The sequence below is a fragment of the Cercospora beticola genome, chromosome 3 (genome assembly GCF_033473495.1).
Source record: "Cercospora beticola chromosome 3, complete sequence".
Taxonomy (NCBI): Eukaryota; Fungi; Ascomycota; class Dothideomycetes; order Mycosphaerellales; family Mycosphaerellaceae; genus Cercospora; species Cercospora beticola.
In genome coordinates this window covers 744083-764184 of record NC_088937.1, presented here as the reverse complement: position 1 = coordinate 764184, position 20102 = coordinate 744083, and the positions used below count along the sequence as shown (strand labels likewise).

The 20102-nt window shown below is 51.8% G+C and overlaps 9 protein-coding genes across 9 annotated transcripts; 7 read left to right on the top strand and 2 right to left on the bottom strand.

Moving 5' to 3' along the window:
- Nucleotides 1-86: 86 nt before the first annotated feature.
- RHO25_004274 (uncharacterized protein) lies at nucleotides 87-3090 on the top strand (the record flags this gene model as incomplete). Its single annotated transcript, XM_023595194.2, has 2 exons — nucleotides 87-3015; nucleotides 3074-3090. The coding sequence occupies 2 exons, from the start codon at nucleotides 87-89 to the stop codon at nucleotides 3088-3090; spliced, it is 2946 nt and encodes a 981-aa protein (XP_023457764.2).
- A 67-nt stretch (nucleotides 3091-3157) lies between these two features.
- On the bottom strand, nucleotides 3158-4293 carry RHO25_004273 (uncharacterized protein; the record flags this gene model as incomplete). Its single annotated transcript, XM_023595193.2, has 2 exons — nucleotides 3158-3332; nucleotides 3383-4293. 2 exons carry the CDS (start codon nucleotides 4291-4293, stop codon nucleotides 3158-3160), a joined length of 1086 nt encoding a protein of 361 aa, XP_023457761.1.
- A 520-nt stretch (nucleotides 4294-4813) lies between these two features.
- Nucleotides 4814-6194, top strand: RHO25_004272 (uncharacterized protein; the record flags this gene model as incomplete). Its single annotated transcript, XM_023595192.2, has 3 exons — nucleotides 4814-5508; nucleotides 5815-6102; nucleotides 6155-6194. The coding sequence occupies 3 exons, from the start codon at nucleotides 4814-4816 to the stop codon at nucleotides 6192-6194; spliced, it is 1023 nt and encodes a 340-aa protein (XP_023457762.1).
- A 1568-nt stretch (nucleotides 6195-7762) lies between these two features.
- RHO25_004271 (uncharacterized protein) lies at nucleotides 7763-9310 on the top strand (the record flags this gene model as incomplete). Its single annotated transcript, XM_023595191.2, has 1 exon — nucleotides 7763-9310. One exon carries the CDS (start codon nucleotides 7763-7765, stop codon nucleotides 9308-9310), a length of 1548 nt encoding a protein of 515 aa, XP_023457767.1.
- Nucleotides 9311-10384: 1074 nt separating this feature from the next.
- On the top strand, nucleotides 10385-11921 carry MFS2 (MFS siderochrome iron transporter 1; the record flags this gene model as incomplete). The annotated part of the gene is made up of 2 exons (XM_023595190.1): nucleotides 10385-10591; nucleotides 10647-11921. 2 exons carry the CDS (start codon nucleotides 10385-10387, stop codon nucleotides 11919-11921), a joined length of 1482 nt encoding a protein of 493 aa, XP_023457768.1.
- Nucleotides 11922-12494: 573 nt separating this feature from the next.
- On the top strand, nucleotides 12495-14180 carry RHO25_004269 (uncharacterized protein; the record flags this gene model as incomplete). Its single annotated transcript, XM_023595189.1, has 1 exon — nucleotides 12495-14180. The coding sequence occupies one exon, from the start codon at nucleotides 12495-12497 to the stop codon at nucleotides 14178-14180; it is 1686 nt and encodes a 561-aa protein (XP_023457765.1).
- A 500-nt stretch (nucleotides 14181-14680) lies between these two features.
- RHO25_004268 (uncharacterized protein) lies at nucleotides 14681-15952 on the top strand (the record flags this gene model as incomplete). The annotated part of the gene is made up of 1 exon (XM_023595188.1): nucleotides 14681-15952. One exon carries the CDS (start codon nucleotides 14681-14683, stop codon nucleotides 15950-15952), a length of 1272 nt encoding a protein of 423 aa, XP_023457766.1.
- A 941-nt stretch (nucleotides 15953-16893) lies between these two features.
- Nucleotides 16894-17817, bottom strand: RHO25_004267 (uncharacterized protein; the record flags this gene model as incomplete). The annotated part of the gene is made up of 1 exon (XM_023595187.1): nucleotides 16894-17817. One exon carries the CDS (start codon nucleotides 17815-17817, stop codon nucleotides 16894-16896), a length of 924 nt encoding a protein of 307 aa, XP_023457008.1.
- Nucleotides 17818-18109: 292 nt separating this feature from the next.
- RHO25_004266 (uncharacterized protein) lies at nucleotides 18110-19444 on the top strand (the record flags this gene model as incomplete). The annotated part of the gene is made up of 1 exon (XM_023595186.2): nucleotides 18110-19444. The coding sequence occupies one exon, from the start codon at nucleotides 18110-18112 to the stop codon at nucleotides 19442-19444; it is 1335 nt and encodes a 444-aa protein (XP_023457007.1).
- Nucleotides 19445-20102: the final 658 nt, after the last annotated feature.

Sequence of the window (20102 nt, the reverse complement as noted above, 5' to 3'; positions counted from 1 at the left end):
CTATCTCAACATCAGGCGTGATCTCTTGTTTGCACGTAGAATACAGATGACTTGCTGTACATCGTCTCTGGCAACTCATCGGCATCATGATGGAAATCGACCAAGATGCAGACGCGAAACGAGAAGAGGAGATGATGTATGGCCATGGCGCCATGACAAAGGAGGAGCTCAACGAGAAGTATCCCAATCGACCTCATAATCACTCGAAGACACTGCCTTTCCACGACTTGTATCTTGACCTCTTCAATCCATTAAACGATAACAAGAAGAAGCCGACCGGCGCAGCGATTGCTCGCAAGAAACTGGGACCTCACGGCGGACCTAGTCAGGCCCCGAACGAGATTCGGCGACAAATCATAGATCGATTCATTGGTCGCTGGCGCAAAGAAGTCGGCAATGATATTTACCCAGCTTTCCGACTCATTGTGCCAGAAAAGGATCGTGATCGGGGAATGTATGGACTGAAGGAGTTGACTTTGGGGAAGATGCTAATCAGAATCCTCAAAATTGACAAGAACAGCGACGACGGGTACAATTTGACACATTGGAAGCTTCCTGGACTCAAATCGACAAGCGCCACTGCTGGTGACTTTGCAGGACGATGTTTTGACGCGATCAGCAAGCGACCGATGCGCTCGGAGCCAGGCGATATGTCTATTGCTGAAGTGAACGAGCGACTGGATCGATTATCAGTGGCGCAAAAGGAAGAAAATCAGCGACCCATTCTGGAAGAGTTCTACAGCAGGATGAATGCCGAAGAGATGATGTGGCTCATCCGGATCATCTTGCGTCAAATGAAGGTCGGAGCTACCGAAAAGACCTTCTTTGATCTTTGGCATCCTGATGCTGAGAGCTTGTTCAACATCTCGAGTAGTCTACGGCGAGTGTGCTGGGAGCTCTACGACAAGAACGTCAGACTTGAGGGCGACAATCGAGGCATCACCCTCATGCAGTGTTTCCAGCCTCAATTAGCCGCCTTCCAGATGAAGTCCATGGAGCAGATGGTGGCGAGGATGAACCCGACTGAACAAGACCCAGTGTTTTTGATCGAAGAGAAGCTTGACGGAGAGCGCATGCAGCTGCATATGATAGAGGATGACAGTCAACGGGGAGGCGTACGTTTCGGCTTTTGGTCACGAAAAGCCAAGGACTACACGTATCTATACGGCAATGGGTTTCACGATGACAATGCAGCTTTGACAAGACACATCGAGGATGCCTTCAGACCAGGTGTGCGCAATATCATTCTCGACGGCGAGATGATCACTTGGAACATGAAGGAAGACTGTGTCGTTGGCTTTGGCACTCTCAAGACAGCGGCGATCGAGCAGCAGCAGAACCCTTTCGCTGACGGAAACCGGCCCCTGTTCAGAGTGTTCGACTGCCTGTACCTCAACGATGAACCGCTGACACAATATACGCTCAGAGATCGCCGAAGAGCGCTAGAAGGCGCCATTCAACCTGTGCATCGACGGCTGGAGATTCACACCTATATTGAAGGCAAAACAGCTACAGACATCGAGCCCGCGTTGCGTCTAGTCTTGGAGGAAGGCAGCGAAGGTCTTGTGATCAAGAATCCGCGTTCGGAATACAGGCTCAACGATCGAAATGATGACTGGATAAAGGTCAAGCCAGAGTACATGACAGAGTTCGGCGAATCGCTAGATTGCATCGTAGTGGGCGGCTACTTCGGATCTGGCAAGAGAGGCGGTTTCCTGAGCAGCTTTCTCTGCGGCTTGTACCTCCCAGAATATCACCGCAAGCATATCGAGCCCAATGCGCATCCACAGAAGACGTGGTCCTTCTTCAAAGTTGGCGGAGGTTTCAGTGCTTCAGATTATGCTCAGATTAGACACTTGACTGATGGCAAGTGGAAGGACTGGGATCGCAAGAAGCCGCCTACTGAATGGATCGAGCTCGCTGGCGGTGATCGACAGTATGAAAAACCTGACATGTGGATCAAGCCCGAGGACTCTGTGGTTGTCTCTGTCAAAGCTGCACAGGTAGGTGGCACAGATCAATTCAGGACACAGCGAACTCTTCGTTTTCCGCGCTTCAAAAGGCTTCGGACGGACAAGAGCTGGGATCAAGCGCTGTCTTGGGACGAGTTCGATGCACTAAAGGCCAAGGCGGACGAAGAGCAGGCGGAGAAGAAACTGAAGATAGACGAGACGAAGCGGCAACGTACATCCAAACGACAGAAACGGGCGCTAGTGATTCAAGGACAAGTGGACAGCCTTGCCAAACCTTATGCAGGACCAGCAACAAGAGTCTTTGAAGGGCTGAGCTTTTTCATCATGACTGAAGCTGGGAAACCGCTGAAGAAGAGTAAGGCTGAGCTCGAACAGCTTGTCAAGGCCAACGGCGGCAAGATTGTCGCATCTCAGAAGGATCCGGACACAATCCTCATCGCGGACCGCAACGTGGTAAAAGTTGCCTCGATAAAGAAGAATGATGATCGCAATATTATCAAACCATGCTGGTTGCTCGATTGCATCAAGCAGAGCGAGCTGGACGTTGGACGTCCGAACTTGTTGCTTCCACTTGAACCTCAACACCTGGAATACACACACACAGCAGATCGAGGCAAGTATGACGGTAACATTGACGAGTTTGGCGACAGCTATGTCAGAGATGTGACGCCGCAAGACTTGCTTTCGCTGTTTAAAAACATGCCTGCCAAGATCGAAGATGGCTTTGAGCCTTCGGAGGTTTTGGAGCAATTCATTGAGCATGGCCACGGACTCGACGAGATGGAAGCTCTCATGTTCTCTGGCATCACGGCTTTCTTTGAAAGCCCAGAGCCGTTCACGAAACGCTTGTTCGAATTCGCAGGTGGTAGCGTTGCAGATTCGCTGCAAAGCAACGAAGTCACCCATGTGATCGTCAAAGGGGGTAGCAAAGCTGTACCTGGAATCCGGAAAGACATTGCCGCCAGGCCTCGGTTGCCCAGGATTGTTGTGGATGATTGGGTCTTGGAAAGCTGGGCAGAGGAGACGAGACTTGATGAAGAAGGTATGTCTGTCACGATCCAAGACTTTTGGTACTGTACAGAATGCTGATGAAGAAATAGGTTTTGCTCCGACTTGAGACGGATCCATAGCGTCGATTCGAAAAGCCTGGATGACCCGGCCCATCACCGTGTTGCCTTGGTATCTCAAGCGTTGAGCCGCAGCACTCTCACAGCATTGCTACCAAGAATGTCTTGTTCTGTCGCTGTGTCATCCTTCAGCGCCGCTTTGATAGCACTCATGTTGGAGGTCACGCTCAACCACTTGTCCTCATCCTCATCGAGTGGCGGGAAAAAGGGATGATCAGTCCCGAACATAATTCTACAGGCAATCAGTATCAGAAAGAAAGCAACAGCCGAGAATAGACTTACCTATCAGCTCCAGAAGCATCGATGGCAGCTTTTAGACCGACATCCGCGTAGACCACGGCGTCAAGATAGATGTTCTTCTTCAAGACATCCCACACACTTCTCCGTCCATCGATCTTGCCTTCCTTCTTGAGATGCGCATCGTGCGCAATACAACTCTCGATGCGACCTGCCAAGAAGGGCAATGTGCCTCCGCTATGCGCAAGCAACAGATTCAAATCCTTGAACCGATCAAAAATCCCAGACAAAATCATCCTCGTCACCGCAATCGTCGTCTCAAGCGGGAACCCCATCGCCAATGGCAAAATATGCCCATAATCTCCCTTCCGCGGCCCAAAAACCTCACTCGGAAGTCCGTAATGCGGATGCAAGAAAACTAGCAATTGTTGCTCCTCGATCGCCTCCCAAATCGGATCCAATTTCGGATCATCCAAGCCTTCTCCAAGCCCACTCGTCCCCATCACAATCCCGCGACAAAATTTCAACCCTTTCAACCGCTTCACCTCACCCACCACATCTTCCACATCCGCACTCAACGGCAACGTCCCGAAATGATATAACCTCCCTTCATGTTCTCTACACATCCTCTCCACATCATCGTTCACAACTCGCGCCATTTCTGCAGCTTCCGATTGATCGACCCAGTCTAGCCATGGATTTGCGATTGAAATTACAGAGATGTCGATGTTGTGGGTGTTCATGAATTTTATCTTTTCGGAAACTTCGTAGTATTCGGGTCCGATGGGGCGGCCGCGTGCTGTTGAGCCGGATTCTTCGGAGGGGAGGATGACGAGACGTTCGCCGGAGGCAGTGTCGTCTGGGAAGAGGCGGACGTAGGGGACTGCTTTTCGGTCTCGAAGAACGGACATTAGGGCTGGAGGGTACATGTGTGTATGGACGTCTACGGTTGGCATGGTGGGCGATTTTTTTCTTTGGTTCTTGGTTCTTGCGATGATGGATGTGGATGTGGTTGTGTTTGTTGGTTAAGGTCTTTGTCTTGGCAGCTTGAGGTTTTGGTCTCTGGATATATCTGGCAATGTGGAAGATCTCCAGATGCAGCAGGTCTCTATGTATGCCAATGAATTGACCTTCCTCAAATGGTGTCGCGAACGATAGTACTTGCTCGTTCCTGCCTGCCAATGGGAAACGTTGCACAAAATTCACAAATAGAGTAAAAGAATCACCTTTTACCCCACCAAAGTAGCTGGTAGCTATGCTTGCCTATCAACCAGCTGATAGGCATGCCCGCCACGCGCAAATCGCCTGTCTTATCTCCAGCGGCGCGCGCCTCGAATCTGGAGTGCAGCGATTTCTATATCTAAAGTTGTGTGGCCAGACGCCCATCACAGGCATCTTGTTTCGACTTCACGGCATCTCTCAACCTCACCTCTGCGACACGAAAGGGCTTCACCAGAAGCTATAATCGCGATAATCATGCAACCCTCGGCCGTAACCTCCGCCGTCTCAAGCGACAACCTCGAAATCCCCCTCATCGACTTCTCCGCCTACCTCTCCGGCGACACCTCCACAAAACGCACCACCGCCCAAGCAATCCTCTCCGGTTTCCAAAAAGCCGGTTTCATATACCTCAAAAATCATGGAATTCCTCCAGAACAAGTCCGAGAAGCTTTTGCGCAATCTGCGAAGTTTTTCGCGAGATCTACAGAACAAAAATTGGAATTAGGTTGGACGACACCGAGAGCGAATAGAGGCTATAGTCAACCCGGTCGCGAAAAAACCACAGACGCGACGGATCCGGCTGAAATTGAAAAGATCAGAGAAGCTGAAGGTGCGGATTTGAAAGAGTCGTTTGAGATTGGGAGGGAAGGAGAGGAAGGGTGTCCGAATCAGTGGCCTGATAGGTTTGGTGATGCGGAAGGAAAAGAATTCAAAGCTTTCATGTTGGAATTCTTCGATCAGGTGAAAGAGTTGCATGAGAGGGTTATGCAGGCTATTGCGGTAGGGTTGGGGATTGAAGAGAGTTGGTTTGATTCTTATACGGATCGAGGGGATAATAATTTGAGGTTGTTGCATTATCCGGAGGTGAAGGCGGAGGTGTTTAGGAAGAATAAGAATACGGTGAGGGCGGGAGCGCATACGGATTATGGGAGTATTACGTGTTTGTTTCAGTAAGTGAGATGTGTTTCTTTCTTTCTCGTGGTGTGTTTGGGTTAGCTTGGGTTTTGGATTTTGCGGATCGAGCGATCGGGGCGTTTGTCGGGCTTTTGAGCACGTGGTGGGTTGTGTTGATGGCGTGCGTCGTCACGACACGTTGACAGAGGTGCATCGGAGTTGGTTGGCGTGCCGTGTGGTGGTCTCAGTGTTAATCCCGGACCGGGTGTTTTCGAAGACCGCACGGGACTGACTTGGCGCCGACTCCATCTCGTCGGAATTGAAAGCCGTGGACATGTTCGCTGACCAGATTTCTTCTGTAGGGATATGCGTGGTGGCCTGCAAGTGCTTAGTCCGAATGGGAACTATATCGATGCGACACCCATCGAAGACACCATTGTCGTGAATGCAGGAGACTTGTTGGCCCGGTGGAGCAACGATACGATCAAGAGCACCAAGCATCGTGTCGTTGAGCCACCTTCTGCAGCTGACGTGCATCCTGCACGCTACTCGATTGCGTATTTTTGCAATCCTAATTTTGATCGGCTAATTGAGGCAATTCCTTCGACCTATGGCCCAGACAGGCCGAAGAAGTATGCTGGGGTGAACAGGTGAGTTGCACATGGATGCCGGACCGGTTATACATACGCTAACGGGCTGCAGTGGTGACTATTTGGAGCAGCGTCTTTCGGCGACCTACTGATGATGTGTCATGCCAATGCGTGCAGAACGACAGTACCTGCGCACGAGTTGAGGCTCTTTGAGCTGGGTCAGGGTAGGATCGGGAATAAGCCTCACTGGAGTCTCGAGTTTGCGCTTGCACTTGGTGAGGCTCAACATGAGTGAGGTTGACTAGGGCGTGTTGTGCCGAGCGCGCCGAGGCGTCAATGGCTCGTCAGCTTGTGCAATTGCTCCATCGGCATGGCGTAGCGGAGACACGTGGAAAATGGAGGCTTTTTGCATCCTTGAAAACAGGAAAAGGTGTTCGGCGTTCGTGTCCGCTGTGCCAACTCCGTATCGGCCCCGCCCGAAATATTTTGGCGTGCGCTGGGAGGTCAACACGAGACATTCCCAGCATCAGTCACTCTCTGTTGAGTGAGAGCGCCAATTTTCCGTGATGATTTGCCAGGGCGGAGCGACACCGCTCGCCGACCGGACTCCAGCAAGGTCAACGAGACCTTGATGTCGCGTGATGACTCAGGATTTGCGCCTTACGCCCTGTGCTGTGATCCTTGCGTGAGCAACAAGACGGGAAGTTTGGTATAGGAGAGAGTGGAGACCTCCTCGCTTGCCGTGGAGATGTCATGCTCAGGATCGGAGGAGGCGTTTGTAGCGATGTTGTGCGACTGCAAAATGGCGTGTACAGCTCATCAGCAGGTCAACTCCATGGGCGGGAAGCCCGCTTGATCGCGTTCTCCCGCAGAATTTGGCGTGCTCCGTAGGCGGTGGAAGGTGTAGACGTGGAGTATACGGTATTGCTCGGCGTTACTGCAGACGGGAGGAGAATGCGAGCAGCTGACCAGCTCGGGAGTCATGCTCTGCCTTTGAACCATGCTTCAGCGATGCTCGGCGCTGCGATGTCGCACCCGCCAGCATCAGCCATGGCACGAACAATGGCCATTGCGTGAAACGGGTGCAACTGAGACGTGCTCTGCGGTATGCCGTGGACAAGCGGACTATTCTCTGCCTGTGCGTATTGCTGGTGGATCTTTTCAGCAGCGTCTTAGCTGACGAGAACCACAAGTCGCAACTTGGCAGGCAGACGCTGTACAGACGCGGACGAGCGTCTGCAGGTTTTGGGTTGGTCGGGCGATCGTCGCGAGGCACGCGGCGTGATCGTGTCATCGGCTGAAGGCACTAGAAGGAAACTTTTCATGGGCGGCCGGCCATGCGCCTGATCGTGTGGTCATTGTTGCAGCGCAGCTTGAGCTCATTACTCGATCATATCCACTCTGCCACAGCCGGGCTCCAGTCTTTTTTTCATGTGCGAACACCTGGAAAGCACCGCAGTGTCCAACCGCAGAGGTCTCGGCCCTTGCGAAGAATTTCATCAATTCGCGCGCACATGAACTCATCCGCGCCAGTGTTATAACAACAAGCCGTGTTCTCGCCAACCCCGAAGCTGTCCTGAACTTGGCCGAAAGGCAAGCTCACCCAACATTTCTCGCGTCTGCACCCCAGATCTGCCCTTCCGCGCTCTGGCAGTCGTCATTGCCATCAGCTAGCGATTGCTAGAAAACTTCTGCTGCTTCGGCGAAGCTTTCCGCCAGCATGCCGTCCAAAATCTTTGGCATCTGGACTGCGCCCTCCACTCCGCAACTCTTCGACAATCTTCCCACATACCAGCAATCCAACACAAACAACAGCAATAACACCAGCAACAACAGCAGCGCGACATCACTCGTTGAAAGTCGACGTCCCAGCATGGAGCACATCAAGCGTCCGACCTCTCTTTTCAGCAAAAAGCACAGTTCGCATGACAAGTCAAAATCCAAGGAACGATCATTATCCAAGGACAAACACGCCCGCGATGGACCACGCTCACCCACCGCACCGAAGCCAGTCCAACTGGGCTTGCTCATGGAATCACCTCCGGTACTGATGCTCGACCCTCCGAACCAATCTTCAGGTGCATTAATTTCTGGACGTCTGCAAATCACACCCAATGTTCCCGAGGCCACGCTTTCCAGCATCACCATGTTTCTCGAATGCACAACAACAACCAAAAAGCCCGTGCACGATCGATGTCGCGAGTGCATGACTCAGATCAAGGATTTGTTCGAATGGCACTTCCTGACACACCCAAAGACCCTCAAAGCTGCCGATGGCATGTCGCAGATGCCATTCTCATACGTTATTCCGGGCCACATTCCTGCAACCACCCACGGAACAGTAGCGAGCGTCGATTATCAACTGCACGTGCGAGCAAAATCAATCGATGGCCAGGAGATTGAGTTTCGACGAGAGTTGATCATCAAGCGCGCATTGCGTCCTGGAAACGACAAGAACAGCGTTCGCGTCTTTCCTCCCACCAACCTTACGTTGTACGTCACGATGCCAAATGTGGTACATCCCACTGGAGAATTCAATGTGCAGTGCCGTATGACGGGCATCACGACACACCGCGAGGAGACTCACACCCGCTGGCGACTTAGGAAACTCAGCTGGCGCATCGAGGAACACGAAAAGGCCATTTCCCCCGCATGCTCTACACACTCCGCCAAGATCGGCCTAGGCAAAGGCATCGAACATCAAAACACGCGGGACATTGGTGGCGAGGAACTCAAGCAAGGCTGGAAGACCGACTTCTCAGATGGAACAATCGAAGGCGAATTTGTAGCTTCACTCAATCCCTCTTCGAAACCCAACTGCGGCATGGAGGCCAGCAACGGAACTAAGATTACCCACAACATGGTCATGGAGCTGGTGATCGCAGAAGAGTGGGCACCAAACAAGAAACCCGGCAATGCCACACCTACAGGGGCTGCGCGCGTCCTCCGAACACAATTCGCATTGAACGTTACCGAACGCAGCGGAATGGGCATCGCATGGGATGACGAGCAACCTCCGCTGTACGACGATGTGCCCGCCAGCCCGCCACACTACCCCAGCTCGTACCAGTCGAACGGGTGGCGAGGGCCTTCAAGTCTCCCACCTGCTTTCGGCGCTGCCGGTCCATCATCGAGACAGCCCGAACGCAATGAGACAGCAACGCTTGCGAGTGGACAGAGCTCGCCGCATGGGACGGAGATGTTGGAATATGAGGGTGATGAAGATCTATTAAATCATGATGTTGAGCATTTGACGCTTGATAGCTGATTGCTGATTTGGATGCGTACTGAAGAAGAGATCTCGTTTTGTAAGGTTTTTCAATTTTTTGAGCATGGCGATGGGAAGGAACGGAAAAGGAAAGCGTTTTTGTGGTCTGATTTGAGATACCCACGTGTGAGGGAGGTTGTTTTAGTTTTTTCTATTATTTCTACAGCGCATTGAGTGAGGAGGGAAAGCATCTCTGGCTGGAAAGCGTCGCATTTTGGCAGAGCCGAAGAAGAGAACAACAGTGTATTGTTCACAGAAATGAGCAACTGATTCTCTGCTCAGGCAGATGCAACACTCGATGAATGTTCCTACCAGAAGTCGTTCGATCAATATTTGATTCTGCTTTCACGGTTTGTCGTCAATTCAAGGACCGCGCCCACCGATTACTTGCTTTCCTCCTCGTGAGCAAGCGCGACCTTTTACACGACGCGTCTCATTTCAGCACGCGCCAACATGTTCCACTGCCGCCTACGGCAGCGTCGTGGCGGCCTGATGAATGGGATTTGATTCCGACTGGAGTCTTCCGATGACCAACTTCGCGTTGAAAGCGGCTTCTTCTGCTGATACCAGATAGAATGAACATGACGCGTCGAGAACATTTCGAGCATGGCCATACTGGACCAGTCAGACGTGTTGCCCAGTGCAATCGAGGTGATGCATATCGGGACACTGTACTCATAGTCACCACGAAACCGACTGGTAGCCAGTATACCTCCCACAAGAACGAAGCAAAGCACCGGCGCAAGTGGCATTGGTACCTTACCAATCATGCTGCATGTGGCACGATGTTCTGCAATCCTTCACCTGCCTGCCATCGTTCGATGATCAGATAAGATGTCCGCCTGGAATAAGCGGGTCTCAAGTATCCGCTCTAGGCCTTGAGAATGGTTCATTGGTCGCGCGGATCGCCCAAAGGATGCAGAGTACCAGTAGCAGAAGGTAGGTGAATCTGATAAAGACTATAGGATGTGCCTTAGTCCTGAGGCTTGAGACGACAAGCACTGTTGAGGTCGGCTGTGCCGCGCGACGCGACGACTCCATACCCTCGTATCTGCGACAAGTCGAACCACGACTATGGAACAAGCAGATCGAATTGCTCTCGATGAGATGCAAGCTAATTGTGGAATCGGTCCAGATGAAAGCAAACCGACTGAGCATTTGGAGACAACAGACATCGAACGAAACGATGCGTTCCTCGTCACATTTAGCTCTGGAGATCCCGAGGACCAAGCTACCTTTGCATTATCGACCCAGGGCTTCAATCGAATCCTGATCTCAACAGTGAGCGCAACAGTCAGCAACGAGGCGTCTACTTACTAATGTCAGCTGCACTAAGATCATGGCTCCAGCTATCCCTACCATCGCAGTCGACCTGAAGATGAGCAATATCGAAAGCACCATGGCTCTTTCAGCATACGTCCTGGCGACTGCGTTTGGGCCTTTGGTTATCGGGCCACTGAGCGAGGTATATGGGAGAAAGACCATAATTCACATTACGAACCTCTGGTACCTCGCTTGGAACCTGATCTGCGGCTTTGCCAACTCGAAAGGTCTCCTCATTGCCGCACGACTGCTCGCAGGTTTCGGCGCCAGCGCAGTCTATACTGTCGCATACGGCGTTCTGGCTGACATCTGGCCTAACGAGCAGCGAGGTCGCTCACTCAGTCTCTACCTACTGATTCCACTGACCGGCGCCGCAATAGGACCCATCATAGGTGGATTCATCGTTGAGTATTCCACATGGCGCTGGATGTTCTGGGCAACCACCATCTTTCAAGCTGTTGCAGAGATCGTCACCTTGCCCATAATTCACGAGACGTATTGCCCCCTCCTGCTTCAGCGGCGCGCCACAAAGCTTCGCCTCGAAACCGGCGACTCACGATACCACACTGAAACCGAGATTCGATCCCAGGGCCACTCCACTTTCAAGATCCTCTCAAATAATCTCACACGTCCGCTACGTCTCTTGGCTTTTCACCCGACTATTCAAGTCCAGGCGCTCCTTGGCGGCATAAACTACGGCCTGCTGTACTTCGCCCTCGCCTCCTTCTCCAGCCTCATCGTCAGCAACTACGGTCAGTCCGTCTCGATCTCTGGCCTACACTACATCGCACTCGCTATTGGTGAGATCGCTGGTGCACAGCTTTGTGGCCCGCTGATGGACTACCTCTACTGTGCCCTCACGCGCCGCGCAGGTGATCGAGCTGCTCCTGAACTCCGCGTCCCGCTTCTTCTACCCAGCGTCATTCTTACACCAGTTGGCTTCCTCTTATATGGCTGGGCAGCACAGTACAAGTTGCACTGGGCTATCGTTGACATTGGCGCCGCACTACTTGCCATGGGTATGCAAGTCTTCAATACAACGCTACGTGCGTATGTCATGGATGCATACCCGGAACATGTCAGTTCTGCATCGGCGGCGACGCAGTTTCTCAGCAGTATGCTGGCATTTGCTTTCCCGCTGTTTGCAGAAGACATGTATGCAGCGCTAGGTTATGGCTGGGGGAACTCTTTGCTCGCATTCTTGTCGATCGGTATCGCATTGCCATCGACAGGTATTCTCTGGAAGTATGGCGCACGACTCCGAGCGAAGAATGATTCGAGCTATTGATGGCATTGATCATACGAGCCATGCCCCGGACTACACGCTTTCATTGCGGCGTCACAGCGTCTTCGAAGATCCGACATTACTTCCGCTGACGCTCAACCAACGCAATCTGAAAGCACAGGCTTTTCAAAGACTCTTGCACGTCACTGGCTACGATCGCGATTCCATTTGCTCGACCTACTGTGGTGCCAAGACGCTAAGACGTTGTGATTCTCACTCGGAACATTAACAGCTTATAGCTTTCCAAGAACGTCCGAATACCGCTACGTCCCGAAAATCCTGCCTTTCCCTCTACCGGCACAATCGCTTGCATAGTCCTGTGCCACATTGCCCTCACGATGCCCTCTTGACAATGCGCAAGCTTCTCGGACCGTTATCAGAGGCATCGATGAATCACGTGGCATGCTGAGTTCCTTCTCAGCGAATCGCCCGAACTTCTGGGTCGTTGTTCAAGAAATGTCTAGCTGTTCATAAAGGAACACTTTTAACTCTCTGATGATAGATTGACTAATACTTGCCCAAGCCAGATCACTACCTTTGCTAGAAGACTTCCGACAAAGGGCATTATCAATCATCATGACAACTAATCCAGAAGTCATCATCGTGGGCGGCGGAGCAGTCGGCCTGGCCGCTGCATGCGAATTGGCCATCAAGAATGTCTCTGTTACGATCTTGGAGCGGGAATCTGGACCTGCAGCGCCATGGAAGAACGAGAAGCTGGGCTTTCGCGAGCTGTTTGTGCCTGCCATCGAGCACTTGTACCGCCGTGGCCTGCTGAACGACATGTTCCGCAATGAAGAACGACCACAGACTATGCCGGAGAAGAAGGGTGGCTTTGAGTTTGCTGGTCATTTTGCTGGTATGATGATCAATGGAAACGATGTCAACTATTCACACTGGGACGATACACACCTTCCCGGGCCTGCTTGTGTACCTGGATCTTCGACACTGGGTCACATTGAGAATGTTCTGCGTGCACGTGCTGAGCAACTCAAAGTGCCTATTCTTACTGGCAAGAATGTGACTGGCATCGAAGACACAGACAGCGGCGTCAAGGTGTTCTGCGGCGAGGAAACATTCGAGGCTCAATATCTTGTCGGATGCGATGGTGGTCGGAGCACCATTCGCAAGAAAGCTGGGATTCCATTCATCGGCACAGAGCCCGAGTTCACTGGCTATGCTGTCCATTGCAAGCTCGACAACCCCTTTTTGCTCAAGCCCGGCTTCAATCGATGCCCAAATGGCGGACTCTACATCATGGCCGGCCCACAGCACATCTATGCTGTAGATCACGACATCAGCTTTGACCGAGACCAAGAAGTAACAGCGGAACACTTTCAAAAGGTTCTGAGAAAGCTTTCCGGTACCAACGTGGTTGTTGAGCAGGTCGTTCTCGCATCCGCTTTCACCGATCGCTGCAGACAAGCTGAGCAGTACCGCAAAGGCCGAGTCTTCCTTGCTGGCGATGCTGCCCACATCTACCCTCCATTCAGCGCCCAAGGACTCAACTGCGGTTACATCGATGCAGTGAATCTCGGTTGGAAGCTCGCTGCTTTGGTCAAGGGCTATGCTACTCCGGGCTTGATCGATACATACCAGCAAGAGCAACACCCAATGGCTGCGCGAGTACTTGATTGGGTGCGAGCACAAATTGTTACCCTTCGACCTGACGCTCATGGCCGGGCTGTGGGCAATGTTATGCGCGAGTTCCTCTACACCGAAGCTGGTGTGACATACTGCATCGGTCGACAATGGGGTCTTGATGTGCGGTATGAGATCGGAGAGGGACATAAGCTTGTCGGTCGCAGCGCTCTGGATTACGAGCTGGACGATGGCTCTCGACTGGGAACTAAGCTCGGCGCCGCGAACTTCACACTCGTGGCATTTGGTGACTGCAGTTCAGAGCTCACCAGCTCCGTCAACGAGCTTAACCCAGTGCTCGGATTCTGCAGAGCGAAGGGCGAGGAGAAGTCAGGCCTCCAGGGCGTCCTTGTACGTCCTGACGGGATCGTGTCGTGGGCATCTGCAGATGCCCTCAACATCGAGACGATCAAGGCCAGCCTCGAACGCTGGGTCGCGCTGCCAGCTGCTGTTGAGAAATTTGAATCTGTGTCTTACGAGGCCAACCAGTTGTCCAACATTCAGACGCCATTGACGACTACTGTTCGATCGAATATCGGACGTGTATTTGGCAAGGATGGAGAGAAGTACACTGGCCTTCCGACAGTGGTGACGGAAGTCCCGGCAACGGCTGATGCATGAGGAATTTAGCGAAGCAAGAATGAAGCGTGGATGAGAATATTCTTAGCAGAATTATAGACCATTGAGCATCTGATCATTGAATCGTGTACAACAATGACACAGCCATCTCCGATCCATTAACATCAGGCATCCTTTGAAGAAGCAGTTGTGGTGATCACTTGTCATGAGCAACGATTCCAATTGAGACTCTTTCACTCGCGATCACAACCGCGACAATGATCAGGTGCATGCTGATTGGTAGCATTGATGTCGTCGAATGCATCGAGGAGTGTTCAGTGGATGAGCGTTGCGTCTCGGACGAGAAGCTGCGAAATGCCCCGAACCTCGCGAAACCCGAACTTTGCAGGGTCTGGGAGATCGTCGTCTCTATCATTCAACCGGTCGACGCTAGAGCTATGGACAATGCTCGTCGTCATGCCAATGCGTGATTGATGGAGATGAGGTCTAATAGACACTTCGAGGATCGATCATACCATTGACATGCCCATCAGTCCGCAATCATGTCAAAATCCCTCAACATCCTCGTCTCAGGAGCCGGAATTGCAGCAGGTGTCTTCACGAACTGCATACGACGAGCTTTTCCCAACAATGCTCGCATCACAATGGTCGAACGAGCACCTCAGCTCCGACTGACTGGTGCGAGTGTCGACATTCGGAATTCTGCTGTCGATATTATCAAGTGGATGGGCGTTGAGCCTGCTATTCGAGCACATAGTACTGGCGAGAAGGGACTTTCATATGTCGATGCCTATGGACGTCCATTCGCAACTATCGCCACGACTGGAAGAAGCGATGTTCAAAGTCTTACATCAGAATACGAGATTTTCCGTGGAGAGCTGGCTAAGATATTGATTGAGCCTGTGGAGAAGGATATCGAATTGGTTTTCGATGATCATGTTAAGGACTATCAACAAAACGACAATGGGATTCTGGTCACATTTGCATCAGGTCGATGTGAGAGCTACGATCTTCTCGTGGCGGCTGATGGAATGCGATCGATCATTCGAGGAATTATGCTGGGCGAGGATTCCAACAAGCATGTACATGATGAGGGTGTCTTTGCCGCATATTTTACCATCAATAAAGATCTCTTGGAAGGATCTCAGGTGGCCAAATGGCGGAATATGACTGGAGGTCGTACGATCCTACTTCGCCCTGATCCTTCACCTACCGGTCGTACACGAGCACATATCATCACTGTCATCAAGAAGAGCGACAAGGCTAGAGCTGAGCGACTGCGGAATGCCGTACGGAAAGGCAACGAGAGCTTCATGCGATTGATGGAGGAATGGTACCGCGATGGAGACTGGTTGACGAAGGATGTGCTTCGAGGGATGCGAGAAAGTGACGACTTCTACTGCTCACCCTTCGCGCAAGTCCGCACCCCAAAGCTAGCTGACTCCAGAGTCGTCTTTATTGGCGACGCAGGATATTCATTACCCGGATTCGGTACAAGCTTGGCCATTATTGGTGCATATGTGCTTGCTGGTGAGCTATTATCACACTCGGGCAATATTCCACGCGCTTTGACGAGTTACGAAGAACAAATGCTTCGGTTCACTAAGCCAAAGTTGAAGGATGATGGTGCTATGCAGGTGTTCAATCCTCAGACGAAGTGGGGACTTGCTGTGCGAAATACGATCTTGAGGATTGTGACGAGGACAGGCATAGATCAGTTGGGGATGCGGGCGGCTGTCGCTGTGGGAATAGGAGATGCGCCGTTTCCATTGCACAAGTATCCTTGGCCAAACGAACAGGAGCGAGAGCGATGAGGTAGCAATACTCCTTCTATATGTCCTGATAATCTTGTTCGCTACAGCGTCTCAGACAGAGTAATAGTCTAGGTCCATGACTCCACAATGTACGCACGCAGAAGAATGATCCCAGCCACAAGAGGCAGAGCAGCACGTATGATGTGGTAAGCATTCCAAAGCTTCAACGAATTGTGGAATTGCAGCTGCTCCCTGTCTCTGAGCCAGCTCTCCTTCGGAGGCAAAGAATGCTTCATATCGACGATCGCTGCACTGAGTGGGGTTATAAGCACGCCCTCCCACCATCCAACCTGCAACAAGACGAAACAAGCCAGAGCAGAATTCCGCCAAGATAATGGCCCGGTTGCTACTTCAGCGTCGGAAGATTGCCATGATAGAGTTGCTGCTCCTGCAAGTACGAGTGCGCAGATGATACTTGCGGGCTGGAGGGTGACACCGCCGCGAGAGACGAGCTTTTCGAATTGATCGAGGGCCGAGCGAGAAGGGTTCGATGGAAGTCGAATCAGTGGGAGCACAAAGATAGAGAAGCCCCACGCGATGCCTGGAGGTTAAATGAATATGTGTTAGACAAGAAGTATTGATTGAAAACAGTGGCATTGTTGCCGAAACGCGAACCTGATATCAATAGCAATGCAGTGATGGCTGAGACTTGTAGGATATGGATGGCATCCGTGGTGGCGACAAGTGAACTCATTGTCGCGGCTGTGTGGGAGGTTGGAATGGATCTACGAGCATCATTGCGGCGAGGTAGCTATTTGTTTGAGCTGAAGTGGCACCGGAAAATTGTTTTACAGCTTTCGCGGTATTGACGTTCTGGACATAGGGAGTGTTCGTCACCTCGGGCAATTTGATAGCAATCTTCCGCAAAGCCTTTTCAGCGCCTGGTAAGCCGGATGCCAACCCAAAAATCTCCCTTCTACATCTCTTATTGGGAATTCGTCTTAAGACCGGGTAGCCAGAATGAGCGTGACCGGAACGTAGCCCTGGATCGCATTCTGTGTTCCACAATACTCCTCCAACTCTTCCATCATCTCCTGCAGTTCCGACGTTTCGGGAGCAAGAAATGGAAACGATGCGACATGCTCCATCAAACCGCTGAAGTTCGTCGTGAAACGCCATTCAATGTCGTCCTCGTGGATCAGCTGGTCATCTTCTCCCGTGTAATCTGGCTCCGAGTGCAGATTTGCTGTTTCTGGAGGTAACATGCCCACAATGCCACCCTTGCTCATATTTAAGTGGATGCGCTGCGAGCCCTTGTCAAACAAAGTAGGATCCAATGGCGCTACGTTGTAATGGTCCTGTGTGCGTGACATGATGCCAATGGTCTCCTCAACCCGATCGGATTTCGACAGCAGCGTTCTTCCGCCTTCGTAATTCATGCGCTGCCACAAAGATTGGATCCTTGGATCCTCAAAACGAGCGGGTCCGAATAAGGCAGCCGCGAAAGTTCCTCCTGGTCTGAGTTGATGTGCAATGGCCTTCATCGCAAGTTCTTGATCTGGAAAATGCATGACATTGGCAGCGAATACCAGATCCATCTTGCCCTCTCGGAGATCGCTGGCGTCTTCGAGTTTGGCGGTGCGGTAGCTGTACCCATTGTCTCCAAGGCGAGCTCGGGCAAGTTCGACATTGGAGGTTGCTATGTCAGATACGAGGACATGGTCGAAGCGTGACTTGAGCTGATGCGAAAAGGGCCCATTGCCAGCGCCAACATCGTGAACGTGATTGAAGTGGCCATTCTTTGCCTCGTGGTAATCGAATATGCGCGCAAAGAACGAATCCGGTGGACTTGGTCGACCACGCAAATAGTTGTCCCAAAAGCCTTCGTCGAGGTTGAAAATGTCTTGATTGACTTGGCCGTGCATGATGCTGGAATGCGCTGAAACTTGTTGAGATACTAGGAACTGTGATATTTCGTTGGGACTGACTTCGTGTTGTTTGTCGGTCGATTTAGTCGGCCCTCGCAGGATCGGTCGAATGTGCCGACCTTTGGTCGGGACGCGGATGTTGTCAAAGATCACGGCTTTTCGGACCCGCAACATTCTCCCGCGCAGTGTATAAGTCAATCGATTGCAAGAAATTTTGACTGTCCTCACGAGGTTGCCATTCATAGATATCATCTCGCAGAAACTGCCATACAAAAGTTGATCAGCAAAAATGACAATCCTTGCCACTTCCAGACTGCACATCGAAGGCGACTTTCACGGATATGGATCTCTTGACAAAAGTCCTCCCGGAGCACTTGAGACGCTGAATCGATTGATCCAGAATAATCACGATGAGTTCGACATGTTCTGGAGGCCAGACGCTGGCCACAACCATACTGCACACTCCCTGCTGAGCGTGTACGCACTTGGCGGTAGCTCCGCTGACCTAGAACGAGCATATCGGGACGATGACCCGCACCAAGTACCGATTGGCGCAGTGGACCACTCTGTTGTCGCATCTCTCAAAGACCCTCGGATATTCATACACCGTATGCAACGGCTAGATCAATACTCTAATTATTTGCGCTTCTTTGAAGAGAGAATCGAAGCCAGAGGCTGGAAGGCTGTAGTCGTGGAATATCTCTTCAGTCGCTCTGACGTGGCGGAAGCAATGCTGGGTCAGCTATTCGAAGGCGCTTATCATCCACTCATTCAATTGGGGTTCGGAATCGAATTCGAGTTACCTGGACTTGTGGCCGAAGGGCTCGCCCACTGTGCCGCACACGATGCCGCGAACATTATTCCGTTCTTCCAGAAGGCAGAGAAACTGGCAAAATCAGGATCAGTCGCACCCGCGCCGCTTGTTGAGCTCTATAAGGAGGTGCGCGATACCGAAAAAATTCGACTGGCAGCAAAGATGACGCAAGGACCTGTCCGTGTTCGTGACGGTGTGATGGGCGAAGCGCAAGACGACATCGCGGCAGTAGCAGCCAAGTTCCAAGTTGGCCCTGATGGACTGAAACAAGCAATCATTGAGACGACGAGTTGCGCAGCCTACAGCTGTGGTGGTGCTCAGAGGCCTGGAAAGGTCGCCAAGGTGGACTTCTTCTTCATGCATATGGTGACGAGCTCCATCTTTTTGAGTATTCTTGCGCGACAAGACTGGCTTGAGACGGAAGATAAGATCAGACTTGTGGAATGGAAAGGCCGCCTAGACTTGGTGTGGTATGCCGCAAGTTCAGCTCCAGCGTTGGACAGGAAGTGGCTTGAACAGTACCAGCCTACTTTGAGCGCGGGCATGGACTGGCGAGCTCTGTATCGTGCAGTCACCGTAGAGCCTGATGACGGCCATCTGGCCAAGATTGTCCGGTCCTTGAAATGGGCTGAGGAGGAGGCAAAGGGCGTGGAGACCTCAGAAACGATCCCTGTTGCGGGATCTGGATGGTTCAAATTGGCACAGATGGCTTACGACTCGACCGCCCATCTTCCGATTCCCGCCAAATGGATCATGGGCGCTGGTTACGATTTCTTGTGGACGCGAGTCGACTCATTGCCAGCATATTAGCTAAGGGCAGATGGAATTTGTGAGAAATGGGTTTCCAAGATGAAGTTTGATGAACATGACGAAGCGACAGAAGATGGCATGGAGGTATGTTTGGAAGTGAGTCGGGCGACCATCCAAAGCTGACTAAGACGTCAATATTTGAATGAGCCTTTGAGTGACACCGTGAATTTGTCATTCTCCTTTCCGCCAAGCAAATGAATGGTTAGGACATACACCTCACTTCACGTCCTCTTTTGCGTTCGTTTCTCCATCGCGCTTCTTCACCTGCCATTCATCGACCTCGCTGCACGCTCCCTGAGCGAATCTGTACCGACAGACACCAGGATGATATGGCAAACAGATCGTTTGAACGCCGTCCTGTTCTGCCGACGTCGTCTCTTCAGTATCTGTCGGCCGCGTCATGATTCGAGCAGAATCATCGGTATGCAGACGCTGCCATCTCGATCGCTTGCTCAGTGCAACATATCGCTAGCACGTCCTGACCTATGAGATGTGTTCGATCTCTGTCCTGCTCGGACCATTGCGGTGTAGATCCATCGCATCTCGGGTCATTTGGGCCGCCCGAATGTGTTCTCGGGCCAGCCGAGCCTGAATAGGAAGTATCAAAAGGACAACCACGTCCTTCTTCGTTCTGTTGGACGACGTCAATACCCTCACG